The sequence below is a fragment of the Triturus cristatus genome, chromosome 7 (assembly GCF_964204655.1).
Source record: "Triturus cristatus chromosome 7, aTriCri1.1, whole genome shotgun sequence".
Lineage (NCBI taxonomy): Eukaryota > Metazoa > Chordata > Amphibia > Caudata > Salamandridae > Triturus > Triturus cristatus.
In genome coordinates this window covers 1,201,476,928-1,201,494,000 of record NC_140590.1, presented here as the reverse complement: position 1 = coordinate 1,201,494,000, position 17,073 = coordinate 1,201,476,928, and the positions used below count along the sequence as shown (strand labels likewise).

The window sequence follows — 17,073 nt, the reverse complement described above, 5'->3', positions numbered from 1 at the left end:
TTATGAACCCTCATGGTACTGTAAAATACTTAACACATGTTCCTCCAGTAATGCCTGACTGCTCTTTGTCATGCTACCAAGAATGAGCATAGGATTATTGTTGTTGAATTTACGGATCATCTGTGAGGCATTGTGATAATATTGCATGGTAAGGGTACTCATCCACACCATATAAGATTTCACTATCCTACAATCAGTATCACCAGCGTAATGCAGGCCCTTGCCGCCACAGGGAGGACCAAGCCTCCAGTGCCCCTCTAACCCTTGAGGGGTGGCAAAACCAGCCCACAGCCAATGAATACATGTGAGATGTGGGAGACTAAGGGGCCTCTCTTCAAATTCAGAGGGAAGCCCATCATTTTGTGTTATGCCACTAATCAGTATTGAATCTTCAAGATAGCTTTGCTAGTGAGGCCTCATCTATATATATTGATGTATTAGAAGGATTGGTGGTTGTAACTGTGGCATCAACGAGGCCATAGAATGGAAGGGTCATGTGCCCTTTAGCTATAACCAATGACCTATAGTTGATGTTATTTTTGATGTACACAACATTTGCCTTTTACATATGATGGGTTTTCTGTGCCTATAAAGCCAAACTGTGCTAATTTGGTAAAGTGCATATTGTAGTAGGTCAATGATGCCCTCTAAGTGTATATTTCTCACTACACCCTCTCATTCTTGACAGGATGCCAGCATTTCATACGTTTTTAACGTTGTGAGAAGAATTCCAAAGTACAGCTGGCCAATTATCAGTGAACAGCTCATGGACACTTGTGGACTGTGCTGAGAATGGCTGTTTCCAGTCTAAGCACAGGAATATGAATCTAGCATCACACTTCACCTTTGGGCAAACTGTGGTGTGGGTTCCCAAGTGACGTATACATATAGGTACATTTATATACCCCTGCTATAATACATTTGGGTTATTTCTTTTGGACTCCTTTCAGGATTCATTTTTCCCAATGTACAATTGCAGTAGGGAACAAAAAAGCCAAAATATTGAAGGTCATAATATTGTGACCATAATTTTGAGGGACAAAATATTGAATAGGTAAGTGCACAGAGCGAGGTATGGATTTACTTTTCTTAACTCCACATCTACGTACCTTGAAGATGTATATATATCTCTAAGGTACGTATATTTGGAGTTAGTTATAGAAAATCTAGACCTTTAGATATGTTGTCCCTCGATATTCTGGTCATAAATCTGTGACCAGTCTACACCCTAGACACTTTGCCAGACATGTTGTGTACGAAGGTAGTGTATAATAAGTATACTACGCTTTGAGTGTGCGTGCTAAGGGTAGCGACTAAGGGACGTCTGTCTGCCATTACTGTTGGAATCTCTGATAGGCCTAATTCATAATCCTTGCATAATTTCTCCTTTTGTTACTGTCCGAGTATTATTTGAGGTTGTCAGAGGGAGAGGCCATAGCCTAAAAGGTACAACTATTGACCCAGGTGGCCAACAGGGATCTACCAGGTGTGACCAAAACCTTGACAAGGGTCAGAAAGATAATGCATATAGTGTCTGTCTGGAGATTCAGAAGTGATTAGGCAGTGATTTAAATGGGGTACGTTTACACTACTCTCATGATCACCTTATTTAAATAGTTAACTCAGCTCCCACATACATTTGAAAATCAATTGGCCAGGTCAACTCCAGTCTTTTCCCAAGATCGTACTTCAAGTCTGTCTCATCTCCTATCAAGTCTCTGATCTTCTTTGGTTTCCTAAGTGTGGTACTCTGCATGAGGTGGTGTTTCCCTTTCTTAGATATGCGAGATGAAACAGGAAGCATAAAACAGAAAGAAATGGTGATACCTGAGAGATCCACCTGGAAAACACGTCTCCTTTTATGACAAAATCCAGCTTCTGGTCTACCTTCAGTAATGTGACATTACACTGGATCCGTTTGCAGCGGGCGACACTGCAATCCTGCATGGCAGGAGGAAACGGAAAAGATAAATTGAGAATTAATTAGGTTATGTTTATGGACACATTGAAAATAAGTGAGAGTGAACTATTTATTATAGGGGGACTATGCCAGAGATGTTGAGGACAGTATAAAATTAAAATATAAAAATGCACATACAAGTAGAAAATAAAAGACAAAAGTAACCCTACAGGTATTCCACATTAATATCGACTCCAGAAAATTGTGCTACCAAAATGTAGTGGACAAAATATCGCGGATCAAAATAACAACCAAGAAATATATATATATATATATAGGTAAATATTGGTTTAATTCACTTACCTTCACATATATGTACTTTCAAGATGGATATCTTTGGTGAATATGGTCGGTTGTCTTGCACTACTCATCACCCTATAACTCTGTTTCCTCTCCCTCAGGCACCCTAACATGCAGTGTGTGTTGCAATTGTGGCCAATTAAAGTTATGGCCCTCAGGAATGCGTCAGTTATCTGCCTCATCTGATTTATACATTGGGGTCTTATTTGCACATTCCACTGTTGTTGTTAAGTTGCAGTTCACCGAAAACAGCTAACAGAGAGCTGCAGTGAAAGATACATAAGACTCATAAAGAGATTTATCAAATGAGCTATATGTGAGAACATAGAGAAAATAAACACAAGGAAGATTACAAGTTCCCCAGTAGGAACTATAGGGCTGTAATTGGAGTTACTGGTCCCTCCGTGGTTATCAGCTCCATAGCAAATTCACAGATCCTATGCCTTTTATCCAGATAAGTACTGATTTACTGGTATTTACTCATAATAATGTCTGAGGGGCTGGGAAAGGGAAACAATGGTACTCGTAATAAGGCCAAAAGAGCTGAAGATTAAAATTGAGCAAATACAAGCATACCCTTTGAATGGATGCCACTTGTAAAAGTCCTCATCTCTATTATATTATATTTATATTATATGTATTTGTAAAGCACAGTATCACCCACAGGGGTATCCTAGTGATGGAGCAAGGACTCATTTGTAAGAGACTTGCTTGTACTCAATTCACTTGTTTAACGTATTAGCATAACATACTAATTGTGTCTTGTAATTAATCATCACGCATTTCATAAATATGAAAGGTAGAGAAGCTTGCCTATGTGTTTACTAACCATTAATATGGGTAGCGGACTAAACGCGGCTGTAACAGGGAAAACTTTACTGGGCATGCGTCAATTGCATCTATACAATGTGATGTCTAGCGGCTTCGAGGGAATTTCCTGCGCATGAGCAGAACTCATTAATATGGCGTATTTAAGAACCACATGCATGGCACCTGCTTTATTGTCTAGAAAATGCTCTAATTACTAAAAGTTAATGCGGGGAAAATACTAATAATTTAAGGGAAATAGAGTAGAGGTGGGTGGTATATAGTGAAACCATTTATTTATGAAATTAATATTTCCTCTCTTTGACCTTTTCATTAGTTTGTATTTGGGCCTTCCTGCCATGACTCGAGTGTTCTGAGTGAGAGTCGTCTGTGCATGTCCAACCGAGATGTACCCTGAAGGATGACACTATGTTTGAATCACAGCCAAGGCCACAGACTGCTAAACCCTGGGAACCCAAACGTCAAGAGTTCAACCATTTAAAGTCATATGGGACATTGTTGATAATTTGTTGCAGATATGAATAAAATCCGAATGGGAAAATAAAGAAGGAATATGAATTAAGGGTATAGGTTTATGAACAAAGGACAACTTGATTAAAGTGCTATGCTAACATGGTGTGATGACCTAACGCCCCTTGTCTGTCCAATTAGATCTCGTACTTTTACGATATTGCAACTTTAGGGGGTGGTACATGAATCCCAAAAGGTATAACTGGGGTAGTTTGGGGGCATATCAACAAGGGCTTTATCTCTGCTTGTTTGGCTTTAAATGTCAAAAAAGGAGAGATAAAACTAGCGCCCTATCAACAACAGGGTGCTAACATGCAAATTTGCATGTTAGCACCCTTTTACTCTACGCTTCCCCTTGCATCTCTAATGAGATGCAAAGGGGGCGTTTCAGAGTAAAATAATAGGAGAAATGTCGCTAAGCGACATTTCTCCTATTATCAAGAATGTCGCTAACCCTGTTAGAGACAAAAAAAGCAGCGCTAACCGCGGTTAACGCTGCTTTTTTACGTCTGGTATTTTTCAGACTTAGCCATGATATCCTATGGAAGGAGGATATCATGGCTAAGTTTGCCTGTCCCTATCAACAAGGTAACGTGAGATTATCGCTGGGTTTCCAGCGATAATCTCACATTAGCCTGTTAGCGTGAGGACTTTTATCGCTATTGAGATAAGCGTTGCTAATAGCACGCTATCTCAGCGATAAAAATTCACGCTAGCCGGCGATAATTATCCTAGCGCTAAGTGCGCTTAGAGATAATTATCGCCGGTTGTTGTTGATATGCCCCTTGGTTAGTTAGTTGGAGAATTTGAGAATGCAAAGATGCTTTGAAAGCTAGATATGGGAGTGATGCTGTGAGCCAGAGGTGCTGTCGGAGTGACGAGTGATGCAGATGAAGAACTGAATGCAGAAATTCTTACCTTAAGAAATTGATTAGAAAGAAGATCGCAGAAGAATCTTGAGGAGGAAGAGAGTGTCAGAGAGGGGTGCGACAAGTTTGTTGGTTCCAGAGAGTTCCACTATTCTGTTCTGATTCCTGTCCTGAAGCCTTTGTCACCTGTCCTGTCCCAGGGGACCCTTACCAGCTCTTTTGCCATCTTGGGTAATATCGAATTTGTATAATTCAGATGTACTGCTCTCTCTATCTTCTCTTTTCTGAGCAAAAGTCATTGGATTGAATCTAAGAGTGTATTTGATTAATTGAACCTTCCTTCCTTGATTGATGGTGCCTGTGGTGTGCATTTGAGATGGTTCACTCGCATTTAATTTTAGATAAAGGTTTTTAAAACTTCTTGTGTCTGTGCTTATTTTGCATAAAACTAAAGTAAATTAAGGTTATGTGCATCTTCACCATCAACTAGTTCTAACAAATTTGGTCCATCGACCAAGTGGAAAAAACTTATTGATCAGTGAAAGGTTAGTTAAGATAAAAAATAAGTGATCTTGAAAAATAAATCAACTATATAAAAACTTGGAACTTCAGCAGTTTTACCAGATATTGGGTGTATATGTTTTGATGGGCTCAGATGAATATTTGGTAGTGGAGTATTTGTTGTTGGTGCACCGCTGGATCAGTTTTCTGGTAGCAGAGAATGGTTATTATTGACTAGTTTGGTGATGAGTATTAATTATTGATTATTGATTTTATTTGTTAACAAATAGAGTTAATGTCTCGTTTTATGTTGCCTGGAAAATTCCTGGGAAAGGAATAGCAGGTGGTAAATAGAAGCCACACTGCAGTGAGGTTACTCGCCTGTTGGAATAACACTGAGAAACTACGCAGGGCTGGCAGTGTTAAATTAGGGACTATTTTGTGTAAAAGTGAGAGTGATTGATAGCAGAGAGTTCGCTGGTGAAACTTTGCTCTTATATCTCCTAGTAAGGGTAACACTGAAGGAGTAGCAGGTTTGTCCAAGTTTGAATAAAGGGTAAACAGGGGTTTTACTCGCAGTGGAAAGGGAGCAATTCTGAGTCCCCAAGAATAAAAGCGAAATCTATCCTTTCGTCTTAGTGGAACAGGCAGAGTAGCAAATCTTTTTATGTTGTTACTAACGAAGAATTTAATGAAAAGTATTGAGAATTAAGTTTGCGTATTACCTTGTGAAGGGAGGGTCAGTGGCCGGAGTTGTACTGTAATCACAGAGTGCCGTGCCGGGATTGGTGGAAACAGCGGTGTGTGTGACAAACGCAGATTGTAAAGGAGGGGTCAGTAGTAAGGAGTGATACTGACGTCACAAAAGGTCGCGCTTGGATTGGTCAAACCACGAGCGTGAGCCTGATTCTGATTGGTTGAAAAGGTAGAAGCCGCGCTAGGATTAGACAGAGGAAATTTGTATGTGGAATCCTGATTTGACTGTCGTAGTAAGTCACCCAGACAGGAAGTTTCATATATCGGCCCTTACCCAAAATGTATAGAGAAGAGAGGAAAATGTCATTCATGAAGAAAATTAAGAATTTTGTTAAGAAAGATAAGCCCATGTTGACTAGAGAGGGAATTCTTATCCCGCCACTGAAAACACCTGCTTCATTTATGATGATGGAGAGAGGTTAACCTCTGTATGGTTGGAAAATTGGATAAATTTTACCAAAGGTGATGGAGTGCTACCTTTTACAGAATATGGTACGTTTAATGGGAGAATTCTTCAGAATTTGAGAATGAGAATGAATGATTTAGAACCGAGACCCAGGTTAACTCAATATGAAGCTTTGGAAGAATGGAAGACTGAATCTTATGAGCGTGAGAAATCCAAAGGTGATAGATATAAAGGATTTTTTCCAAGATATTTACGTGAGTCATGAAATGGACGGATAAAGCAATGGATAAAAACAATGATTTCAGAAGGATTATATCCTGTGTTAATGGCTGAAGAACAGTCTGTAGGCAAGTTGAGGGAGAAAACAAAACATCTATTCGAGACAGGTTATGGTGAATCAGAGGGTGAATTTTTGGAGGACATTTTAACTAAAAATCCTCCATCATATCAGGAAGGGCCCAGTGGAGTAGTCACTCTAAGTGCACCAGCATTGGAAACACCCTCAGATGCTGGAGTGCGTCTTCAATTGGTGGGTAACTTTGGAGCTTTCATTTCAACGCGGCAAGCCCAGCCGCGGGAGACGCACCATCCGAACATTCAAAGGGGGCGATGGAGCTTCGTATTCAACGAAGCTTCTTCGTGTCATGCAGAGGCCCATCAGAGGGCTTGCACTGTGTATACAGCAGCAGAGAACTGTGAACTGCACTAAGAGTCCCACAAATCTACACAGGCTCATACGAATACCCATTGAAGGGCAATCATTTCTAAGTGGGGGATGTGTTCACTATGCTGAATTGTATTAGCACTTAAACGAATCAGGCGTGAATCGACAGGATGGCTGTAAATCTTTTATCTGCTTGACTTTCCGGCTTTTACCTTATTAAATGGTTTGAGTCAAATGCCAGAGCGCGTCTTCAATTGGTGGGTAACTTTTGAGCTTTCATATATATTTGTTGGTTAATCTTTGTACACAGCAGCCTGGCCGTGGGGAGCTGCACCATCACCAGCTAGATGAGAAGTGCAATCGCCAGCGAGTTAAGGCTGTAATCCTGAACCTTCAGAATTACCGGCACAGTGTTCTGTATGCAAATTAGCCTGCCCTAACACTTCACAACCTACTACAGGTAATAAATACTTGCTCAAATTACGAATGAACATTTGAACTGACTAGCAGTGAATAACCACGTTTGCATCTGGGACTTCACATGCCAGGAGGCATCAAGAGAACCTGCGCTAAAGACACGCTCAATGTGGGTGGTGACGCATAAAAATAAGGCCAGGTTTCATGCAAGCCTCAGATGTTGTTTGCTTGCAGCCCAGAGGAAGAGGTGGTGATACCTTGAAACGCGTTGGCACATCAAAGAAAAGTGAAGCAGAAAGACAGGCAGCAAGTGAAAGCCGGAAGGTTAGAGCGCTGTTGTGTGCACTCTCAAATGCTTCAGGGCAATTTGTTGGTTAATATAAATATGTATATATTGCAAAGCGAGAAGTATCCAGAAACAAAGTCTCCACGAGCCCACTGATTGGTTTTCAAAGTATTTAATCTTAAGGCAGAGAAAGACGTGTTTCGACCACGTCCGTGGTCTTGGTCACGAGCTTCACTCTGATTGGCTGCCAACACTCCAAACCAGGAAGTGTTGGCAACAATCTTGTGACTCGATAGAACCGAGTCACAAGACAACAGTGAAAAAGAGGGTAAAAAAGAAGAAAATGAGGCAGGGTAGAAACACCCTGATCCGCTAGGCCTGCTCAGGGGGTCCCACAAGGACCCCCAGGGCCAAAAAAGCATCTGCAAATGCAGCTTCTGGTGCACGGCTGGTGGGGCGATGAGGTCCTCTTGTGTCCTGAGGACCTCAGGACACAAGTGGATATCATCTTCCGAGCAGCAGTGCACTAGAAGGGGCGTGGCCTCGGACCATCTCTCTGCAATGCAGCTCTGTGGCACTTACTGGTGGGCTAGTTGGCTCCCAGGGACCCTCAGAATTCAAGGGGACTTAATAGGGACGTTATAGTTAGAAATTAGCATTTAAAAACCTTAGAAATTCACTGGAAAAAACATAGATTTTAGAGACATTATAATTAGAAACTAGCATTTAAAAAACCTTTGAAATTCACTGAAAAAATCATAGGTTTCAGGGATGTTATAGTTAGAAATTAGCATTTAAAAAACCTTATAAATTCACTGAACGAACCACAGGTTTCAGGGATTTTATAGTTAGCAATTACCATTTAAAAAACCTTAGAAATTCACTGAAAAATTCACTGAAAAAACCACAGGTTTCAGGGACGTTATAGTTAGTTGGACATTTCGCTCATACAAAACCAGAGAAACTCATCCGTTATAGTTATTTCAGCTAACTATAACACGTGCCCCCGCAATGACATCACTGATGACATCACTGAGGACATCATCCACGTGATAATCTGATGCACCTCCTCATACCCTAATATAACCTTTGATACATCCACTCTAAAATACAGACTACCATTTTTGAAACCATAGACATACCAATACCAGTTAGTACATACCCACTCACTAATTCCTAGGTCTACACACACATTCACTCATTCACCTATACAGTCACTCATACATGCAGTCAACCATCAATACGGTACTATCATGTGCACTCACATATCTATAGAGACACTCACACACTGCCACTCATCCATAGAGTTACTCACACACCTAGTCAGTCATGCAAAGAATCAATGAAACTCCCATTTACTCACCTACACAGTTATACACACACCACCTCATTTATTCAAACATATACTAACATATATTTACACTCTTATACAATAACTAATACAAGCACACACTCAGCCATACAGCCACTCTCACAATCACTCACTCTTACATATAGTCATTATACTCCAACACTCACATATACTGCCTTTCACATATGCAGTTACTCATACATGTACCATTGAGACATCCATTCACTTACCAACACACCCATACACACACTAACCCACTCATACAGCCCTTCAGAGATGCACTCTTGAACCCATACACCCAGTGAATCACCCACGCACACATCTATGCACAGAGTCACACCCCCACCCACCAACACAGACACTCAGGCACCCATACAGATACTCAAACAACCAATCAATTACCCATATAGACCCTCATTTAGCTACTCACCAACCCATGCAACCGCTTGACGAACTAAACAGTGTGAATGTCTGTATCAGTCACTAACCCATGCATTCAGTAAGACACATTTAATCACTCACAATGCAGTCAGTCACTCACCTACTAAATCATCTATTCAGACACTTATACACCCACTCATTCTTCAATACACCGTGGCCTACATATATATAAAACATATTTAAACTTTACAGAAACACACAGTCACTGGATGATGTCATCAGTGATGTCATTTGAGATGTCATTATTGATGTCATCAGTGATGTCACTGACCATGTCATGAATGAAGTAATATGTGACGTCATCAGCAGTGCATTGCGGGGGCGCGAGTTATAGTCAGCTGAACTGGCTATAATGCCAAATTTCTCTGGTTTTGTACGAGTGAAATGTCCAACTAACTATAACATCCTTGAAACCTGTGTTTTTTTCAGTAAATGTATATATATTATATATATATTTATTCATTTTTAGAAAGTTTTATATAGCGCGAACATGACCACCGAGGGTATCAGAGCGTTTTACAGATTGTGCACTAGGACGAGTACATGCAAACACAAATAATCAACATATCGAAAAGTACATAGACTTAGAATGTCCAACATTCTCAAGAGACTAGCATCTAGGACACAAAACAGCATCGAATGGCCCAGGAGTCAAGTGGGGAAGGCAGACGGAGGCAGAAATTTCTTCATCAAGAGCTCTTTAACTTCTCATTTGAAGAGGACAATGGAAGGGATCACCCTGACTTCGGGGGGGAAGAGAGTTTCAGATCCTTGGTGCCATACCTGAAAATGTTCGATTATAGGTCTTTTTTTCTTGAATTTTTGTGGTTTGAGTAAGAGGGTGCTGGCACTTCTGGAGGCTCTTGAACCACATGAGAGCTCCAGTTTCTGAATGAGGTACATCGGGGTCTTGAGTTTGATGGCTTTGTGTGTCATGCACGCATTACCTACTGGCGGTCGCCAGTAGGTAGTTATAGTTAGGACCCTGTTTCCATAGGAAAACCGCAACATTCTATTTTGAATAACTTTGGCGCCGGTCGACGAATCCTCGCGAAATTTTCAAAATAGGTGGGGCGCTGCGCTCCGCTCCTACCCTGAAAGTCTCGGGGGGATTCGTCAAGCAGGGGTGAGATAAAAGGGGGGTCCCAAAACACATTTTTCCCATGCATTTTTACATAGGACCTTTAGACACAGCTACAGCCCGAACGGCTGAACAGAGTTCCTTGAAATTTGGCAGAGAGGTAGTCTACAGGTCAAGGAAGTGCCTTTTGTAGGTTTGGTGTAAATCTGTTCAGTAGATTCTGAGAAAATAGCCTTTAAATCAATATATATATCTGAGCCAGCTTACGGTGCGCTTACGGTGCGCTTACCGTACGCGTACGGTGACGTGCGCGAGCGCGATTCTGATTGGCTGTTAGATCTTAGTAAACATTCGAATCGCTCAAAACCAGGAAGCGGCGGCCGCCATTTTCTCTCTCGGACTCTGAGGGGGGGATGAAAAACAAAGAGAATAAACATGTAAAGGGACTGTTTAGACAGCTCCCAACGACCTAGGCTTGCTAAATGTGTCCCCAAAGAACCCCCAAGGCCAAAAATTCATTTTAATTTTTTTACGCAAATTCGCCGATTACGCTTACCGTACGCGTACGGTAAAAAAATTTATAAAAAAAAAAAATATCCACAATCTCCCCACGCCGTGTGCAAATGGTGCCCGTAGGGCACCATTTGTGCATGGCATATAACATCTAATTTAAACTGTATATAAATATTTATCTTTCACAACGAAGCGCATAATATGTCCACCACGTGCGCACGGTGCGCGAAGCGCATCGAGCGTACATGGCCCATCCACGGCACTAACTGCGTAAAGTGGGCGCGCGGTGCGCGAAGCGCACCGCGTGCTCACTGTGCGCGCACGGTGCGCGAAGCACACCGTGCGCGCACGGAAAGAACTGCGTTAAGTGGGCACGCACGCCACGAATGGCGTAAAGTAACTTAGCATTTAAAAAACCGTACAAATTCACTGAAAAAACCATAGGTTTCACACACGTTATAGTTAGGAATTAGCATTTAAAAAACCTTGCAAATTCACTGAAAAGACCATAGGTTTCACACATGTTATAGTTAGCTGGACATTTCACTCATAAAAAAACAATGAAATTCCCCCGTTATAGTTAGTGCAGGCAACTATAACTCACGCGACCGCAATCCTCTGCTGATGACATATGTGTCTTTATGAAAAAAAAATATTTGTAATATATGTATAGCTAAAATTTAATGGAAGAAGACATGGGCAAATAAGTGTCTAAATACAGTATTAGCATCAGCAGAGGATTGCGGTCGCGTGAGTTATAGTTGCCTGCACTAACTATAACGGGGGAATTTCATTGGTTTTTTACGAGTGAAATGTCCAGCTAACTATAACATGTGTGAAACCTATGGTTTTTTCAGTGAATTTGCAAGGTTTTTTAAATGCTAATTCCTAACTATAACGTGTGTGAAACCTATGGTTTTTTCAGTGAATATATATATATATTTTTTGCACTACCCCGGATTTTGCCTTCTTTGGTTACTGAGAGCGCATTATTGGATTGTTGTGGGAACATTACGAGTCGGCGTGCTCCGCCGACATTTGCGCCGGGTCTAGCGGTCCAGAAGGAGCGTTTGTGGATTTATATATATATATATATATATATATATATATATATATATATATATTACCTACTGGCGGTCGCCAGTGGGTAGTTATAGTTAGGACCACGTTTCCATAGGAAATCCGCAACATTCTATTTTGAATAACTTTGGTGCCGGTCGACGAATCCTCGCGAATATTTCAAAATAGGTGGGGCGCTACGCTCCGCTCCTTCCCTGAAAGTCTCGGGGGGATTCGTCAAGCGGGGGCTGAGATAAAAGGGGGGTCCCAAAACGCGTTTTTCCCATGCATTTTTCCATAGGACCTTTAGACACAGCTACAGCCCGAACGGCTGAACAGAATTACTAGAAATTTGGCAGAGAGGTAGTCCTCAGGTCAAGGAAGTGCCTTTTGTAGGTTTGGTGTAAATCTGTTCAGTAGATTCTGAGAAAATAGCCTTTAAATCAATATATATATCTGAGCCAGCTTACGGTGCGCTTACGGTACGCTTACCGTACATTTCGTGTGTTTCACTCAGAAAAAAAAGAGTGATAACAAGAAAAGGGGGCAAGGAGGAGAGTTACAGACCCCCTAACATTTGTAAGGGGGTCAAAGAAGGACAGAAAAGTACAAAGAAAACATTTATTGATTTTAAAAAAAATCACGGGGTACGCGTACGGTAAGCGTACGGTAGAAAAAAAAAATAAAAAAAGAAATGAAAATCAGATTTAAGTGTTTAGATATTAGGGGGCTCTAAAAAGAGCCGTTGTATTTATTAAGTGATTTTTTAGTGGTACCTACAAGTAAGTACCGATGCAGAGTCTAAGGTTCAAGAGGAAGACTCTGTTCCCTTCATCATTGAAGTGTACACCATCTCCTCTATAAATGTCTTGCATGTCATAACGCAAGTTGTTGTGGTAAATGGAACCCATACCATAGTCACGGAGGAAAGCAGAAACAGATTTGTTGACGTGCTTTCTTGCTTTGTCAATCTGCGGACAGAAATGATTGGACCAGTTCCATTTTTGCCTTTGGCATATGTTAGAAAACACAAAGGCAGTTTTAGGGAAAAGTGAAAACAGTTGTGCAAAGGTGTCCTTCATAAGCATTTCTAGACCTACCCCAGTCAAAGTGCCTAGGTCATTGCCACCACAGTGCACTATTATGAGGTCAGGGTGTTGGATGTGCATGAAGGATTTCACCAATGGCATCAATTGGTGCCACTTTAACCCTCTCTGACCAATCCATTTAATGTCTACATTTGGCAAAGCAAGGTCTCTCACCATATCTGTTTTCTCTGCATACTTTTCACTCCAGAAGACATAGCTGTGCCCTACAATCCACACTGTGAACATCTTCAAAGGAGAACTGGGTGCACTCAGGAGGTGTCTTTCAGTAGAATGGCAATATGAAAAGAAAGACAGTTTGGAAATGGAGGCATACATATTTTTTTCAAAAAAAAAAGAACTGATTGGCTGTTTCATACCATTCTAGAATAAAAACTAGGCTGTATGTGTAAATTAATAGAAGCATGTTTTGTATTGGTACAGAAAAATGTGTTACCAAAGAACAGTACTATGGATTTGCTGTTAGGTTTGAAAAGTCAAGCACTCTTGCTCTTTGGAATTGAAACATTGTTTGGTGAACTTCTGACCTGACTCCACACAGCAGTGTTCCATGAGCTGTTGCTATGGTAGCAGGCAGAAGTCAAGTTGGGGGAAGGGTACTAGGCAGAAGTCAAGTTGGGGGAAGGGTACTTTTGGAAAAGGGTTGGGTTTTCAACCAATAGAAATGTGTGATTACATTTGAAAAAAAGGGACAAGCACTGAGATTTGAAACTAACATGTATATGTGTGGAAAAAGAGAGGGAAAGTTTGCCATTATCTGGATCTGCTGAGAGAAGAGAGGTGTAGAGAACAGAGATCCTGGCTCTGATAATCTGCTGTTTGAGTGCCACATTTCTTTCACAACTAACTAATTTTAAAGGTGAGTTTAGAGTCTGAGAGGGGATGTATATGGTAAATTAAGAAATGAATAATAGAAATGCAATTCTTTTTGTTGAAGTTGTGTTTATTATTTTCTGTTTTGGGAGAAATTTAAATGTGAGGAACATGTAAAATAATATGGACTATGTTTTCACAATAAATTAAGGTGTACTGGTATAATAAAAGAATAGTTTAAGGGTTTGAGGTTGGACTCAGTAATGCAAATACATTCAGCATCACTAAGGCTGGTTGCCCTTGCTGGAGTGTAGGCAGACACCCAGGTTACAAATGATGCTGGTCTGAAAAAGTAGTTTGGACATGTGCTTTGTAAAAAATCTGAAAAGTGGATTCATAATGTGTCAGTCTGTAAAAGTGTTTATCACTTGCCAAAAAAAAGAGCAGTAAGTGTGCTTTCAAATTGGCAAAGAAATTTCGTTTTGTGACTAATGTGAAAACATGACTCTGTGTGCAAATAGGAATTACAGGCAGAGATTTATTGCGTATTTCTCTGGTGATTTCACAGTTGCATTAGATGGAAAGGGGGAGACATTTTTTGGTGCAGAAGCAGACTCTTAGCACACAGGTAGCTGCTTACCATGTGGAATCATGCACACTATTCACAAGCGAGTGGGGTTTGAGGTTTCAGTCAGTAATGCAAATACATTCAGCATCACTAAGGCTGGTTGCCCTTGCTGGAGTGTAGGCAGACACCCAGGTTACAAATGATGCTGGTCTGAAAAAGCAGTTTGGACATGTGCTTTGTTAAAAATCTGAAAAGTGGATTCATAATGTGTCAGTCTGTAAAAGTGTTTATCACTTGCCAAAAAAAAGAGCAGTAAGTGTGCTTTCAAATTGGCAAAGAAATTTCGTTTTGTGACTAATGTGAAAACATGACTCTGTGTGCAAAGAGGAATTACAGGCAGAGATTTATTGCGTATTGCTCTGGTGATTTCACAGTTGCATTAGATGGAAAGGGGGAGACATTTTTTGGTGCAGAAGCAGACTCTTAGCACACAGGTAGCTGCTTACCATGTGGAATCATACACAGTATTCACAAGCGAGTGGGGTTTGAGGTTTCAGTCAGTAATGCAAATACATTCAGCATCACTAAGGCTGGTTGCCCTTGCTGGAGTGTAGGCAGACACCCAGGTTACAAATGATGCTGGTCTGAAAAAGCAGTTTGGACATGTGCTGTGTAAAAAATCTGAAAAGTGGATTCATAATGTGTCAGTCTGTAAAAGTGTTTATCACTTGCCAAAAAAAAGAGCAGTAAGTGTGCTTTCAAATTGGCAAAGAAATTTCGTTTTGTGACTAATATGAAAACATGACTCTGTGTGCAAATAGGAATTACAGGCAGAGATTTATTGCGTATTTCTCTGGTGATTTCACAGTTGCATTAGATGGAAAGGGGGAGACATTTTTTGGTGCAGAAGCAGACTCTTAGCACACAGGTAGCTGCTTACCATGTGGAATCATGCACAGTATTCACAAGCGAGTGGGGTTTGAGGTTTCAGTCAGTAATGCAAATACATTCAGCATCACTAAGGCTGGTTGCCCTTGCTGGAGTGTAGGCAGACACCCAGGTTACACATGATGCTGGTCTGAAAAAGCAGTTTGGACATGTGCTTTGTAAAAAATCTGAAAAGTGGATTCATAATGTGTCAGTCTGTAAAAGTGTTTATCACTTGCCAAAAAAAAGAGCAGTAAGTGTGCTTTCAAATTGGCAAAGAAATTTCGTTTTGTGACTAATGTGAAAACATGACTCTGTGTGCAAAAAGGAATTACAGGCAGAGATTTATTGCGTATTTCTCTGGTGATTTCACAGTTGCATTAGATGGAAAGGGGGAGACATTTTTTGGTGCAGATGCAGACTCTTAGCACACAGGTAGCTGCTTACCATGTGGAATCATGCACAGTATTCACAAGCGAGTGGAGTTTGAGGTTTCAGTCAGTAATGCAAATACATTCAGCATCACTAAGGCTGGTTGCCCTTGCTGGAGTGTAGGCAAACACCCAGGTTACACATGATGCTGGTCTGAAAAAGCAGTTTGGACATGTGCTTTGTAAAAAATCTGAAAAGTGGATTCATAATGTGTCAGTCTGTAAAAGTGTTTATCACTTGCCAAAAAAAAGAGCAGTAAGTGTGCTTTCAAATTGGCAAAGAAATTTCGTTTTGTGACTAATGTGAAAACATGACTCTGTGTGCAAATAGGAATTACAGGCATAGATTTATTGCGTATTGCTCTGGTGATTTCACAGTTGCATTAGATGGAAAGGGGGAGACATTTTTTGGTGCAGATGCAGACTCTTAGCACACAGGTAGCTGCTTACCATGTGGAATCATGCACAGTATTCACAAGCGAGTGGAGTTTGAGGTTTCAGTCAGTAATGCAAATACATTCAGCATCACTAAGGCTGGTTGCCCTTGCTGGAGTGTAGGCAGACACCCAGGTTACACATGATGCTGGTCTGAAAAAGCAGTTTGGACATGTGCTTTGTAAAAAATATGAAAAGTGGATTCATAATGTGTCAGTCTGTAAAAGTGTTTATCACTTGCCAAAAAAAAGAGCAGTAAGTGTGCTTTCAAATTGGCAAAGAAATTTCGTTTTGTGACTAATGTGAAAACATGACTCTGTGTGCAAAAAGGAATTACAGGCAGAGATTTATTGCGTATTTCTCTGGTGATTTCACAGTTGCATTAGATGGAAAGGGGGAGACATTTTTTGGTGCAGATGCAGACTCTTAGCACACAGGTAGCTGCTTACCATGTGGAATCATGCACAGTATTCACAAGCGAGTGGAGTTTGAGGTTTCAGTCAGTAATGCAAATACATTCAGCATCACTAAGGCTGGTTGCCCTTGCTGGAGTGTAGGCAGACACCCAGGTTACACATGATGCTGGTCTGAAAAAGCAGTTTGGACATGTGCTTTGTAAAAAATCTGAAAAGTGGATTCATAATGTGTCAGTCTGTAAAAGTGTTTATCACTTGCCAAAAAAAAGAGCAGTAAGTGTGCTTTCAAATTGGCAAAGAAATTTCGTTTTGTGACTAATGTGAAAACATGACTCTGTGTGCAAAAAGGAATTACAGGCAGAGATTTATTGCGTATTGCTCTGGTGATTTCACAGTTGCATTAGATGGAAAGGGGGAGACATTTTTTGGTGCAGA

The 17,073-nt window shown here is 40.8% G+C and overlaps 1 protein-coding gene across 2 annotated transcripts in view; it reads right to left on the bottom strand.

Moving 5' to 3' along the window:
- The window catches only part of LOC146811598 (integrin alpha-M-like), a 500,127-nt gene that overhangs the window by 22,692 nt on the left and 460,362 nt on the right, over positions 1–17,073 (bottom strand). For both annotated transcript variants that reach the window (XM_085618578.1, XM_085618579.1), the window contains one exon: positions 1,828–1,941. In XM_085618578.1, the coding sequence (XP_085474704.1) occupies positions 1,828–1,941 (114 nt within the window). The remainder of the gene's footprint in view (positions 1–1,827; positions 1,942–17,073) is intronic.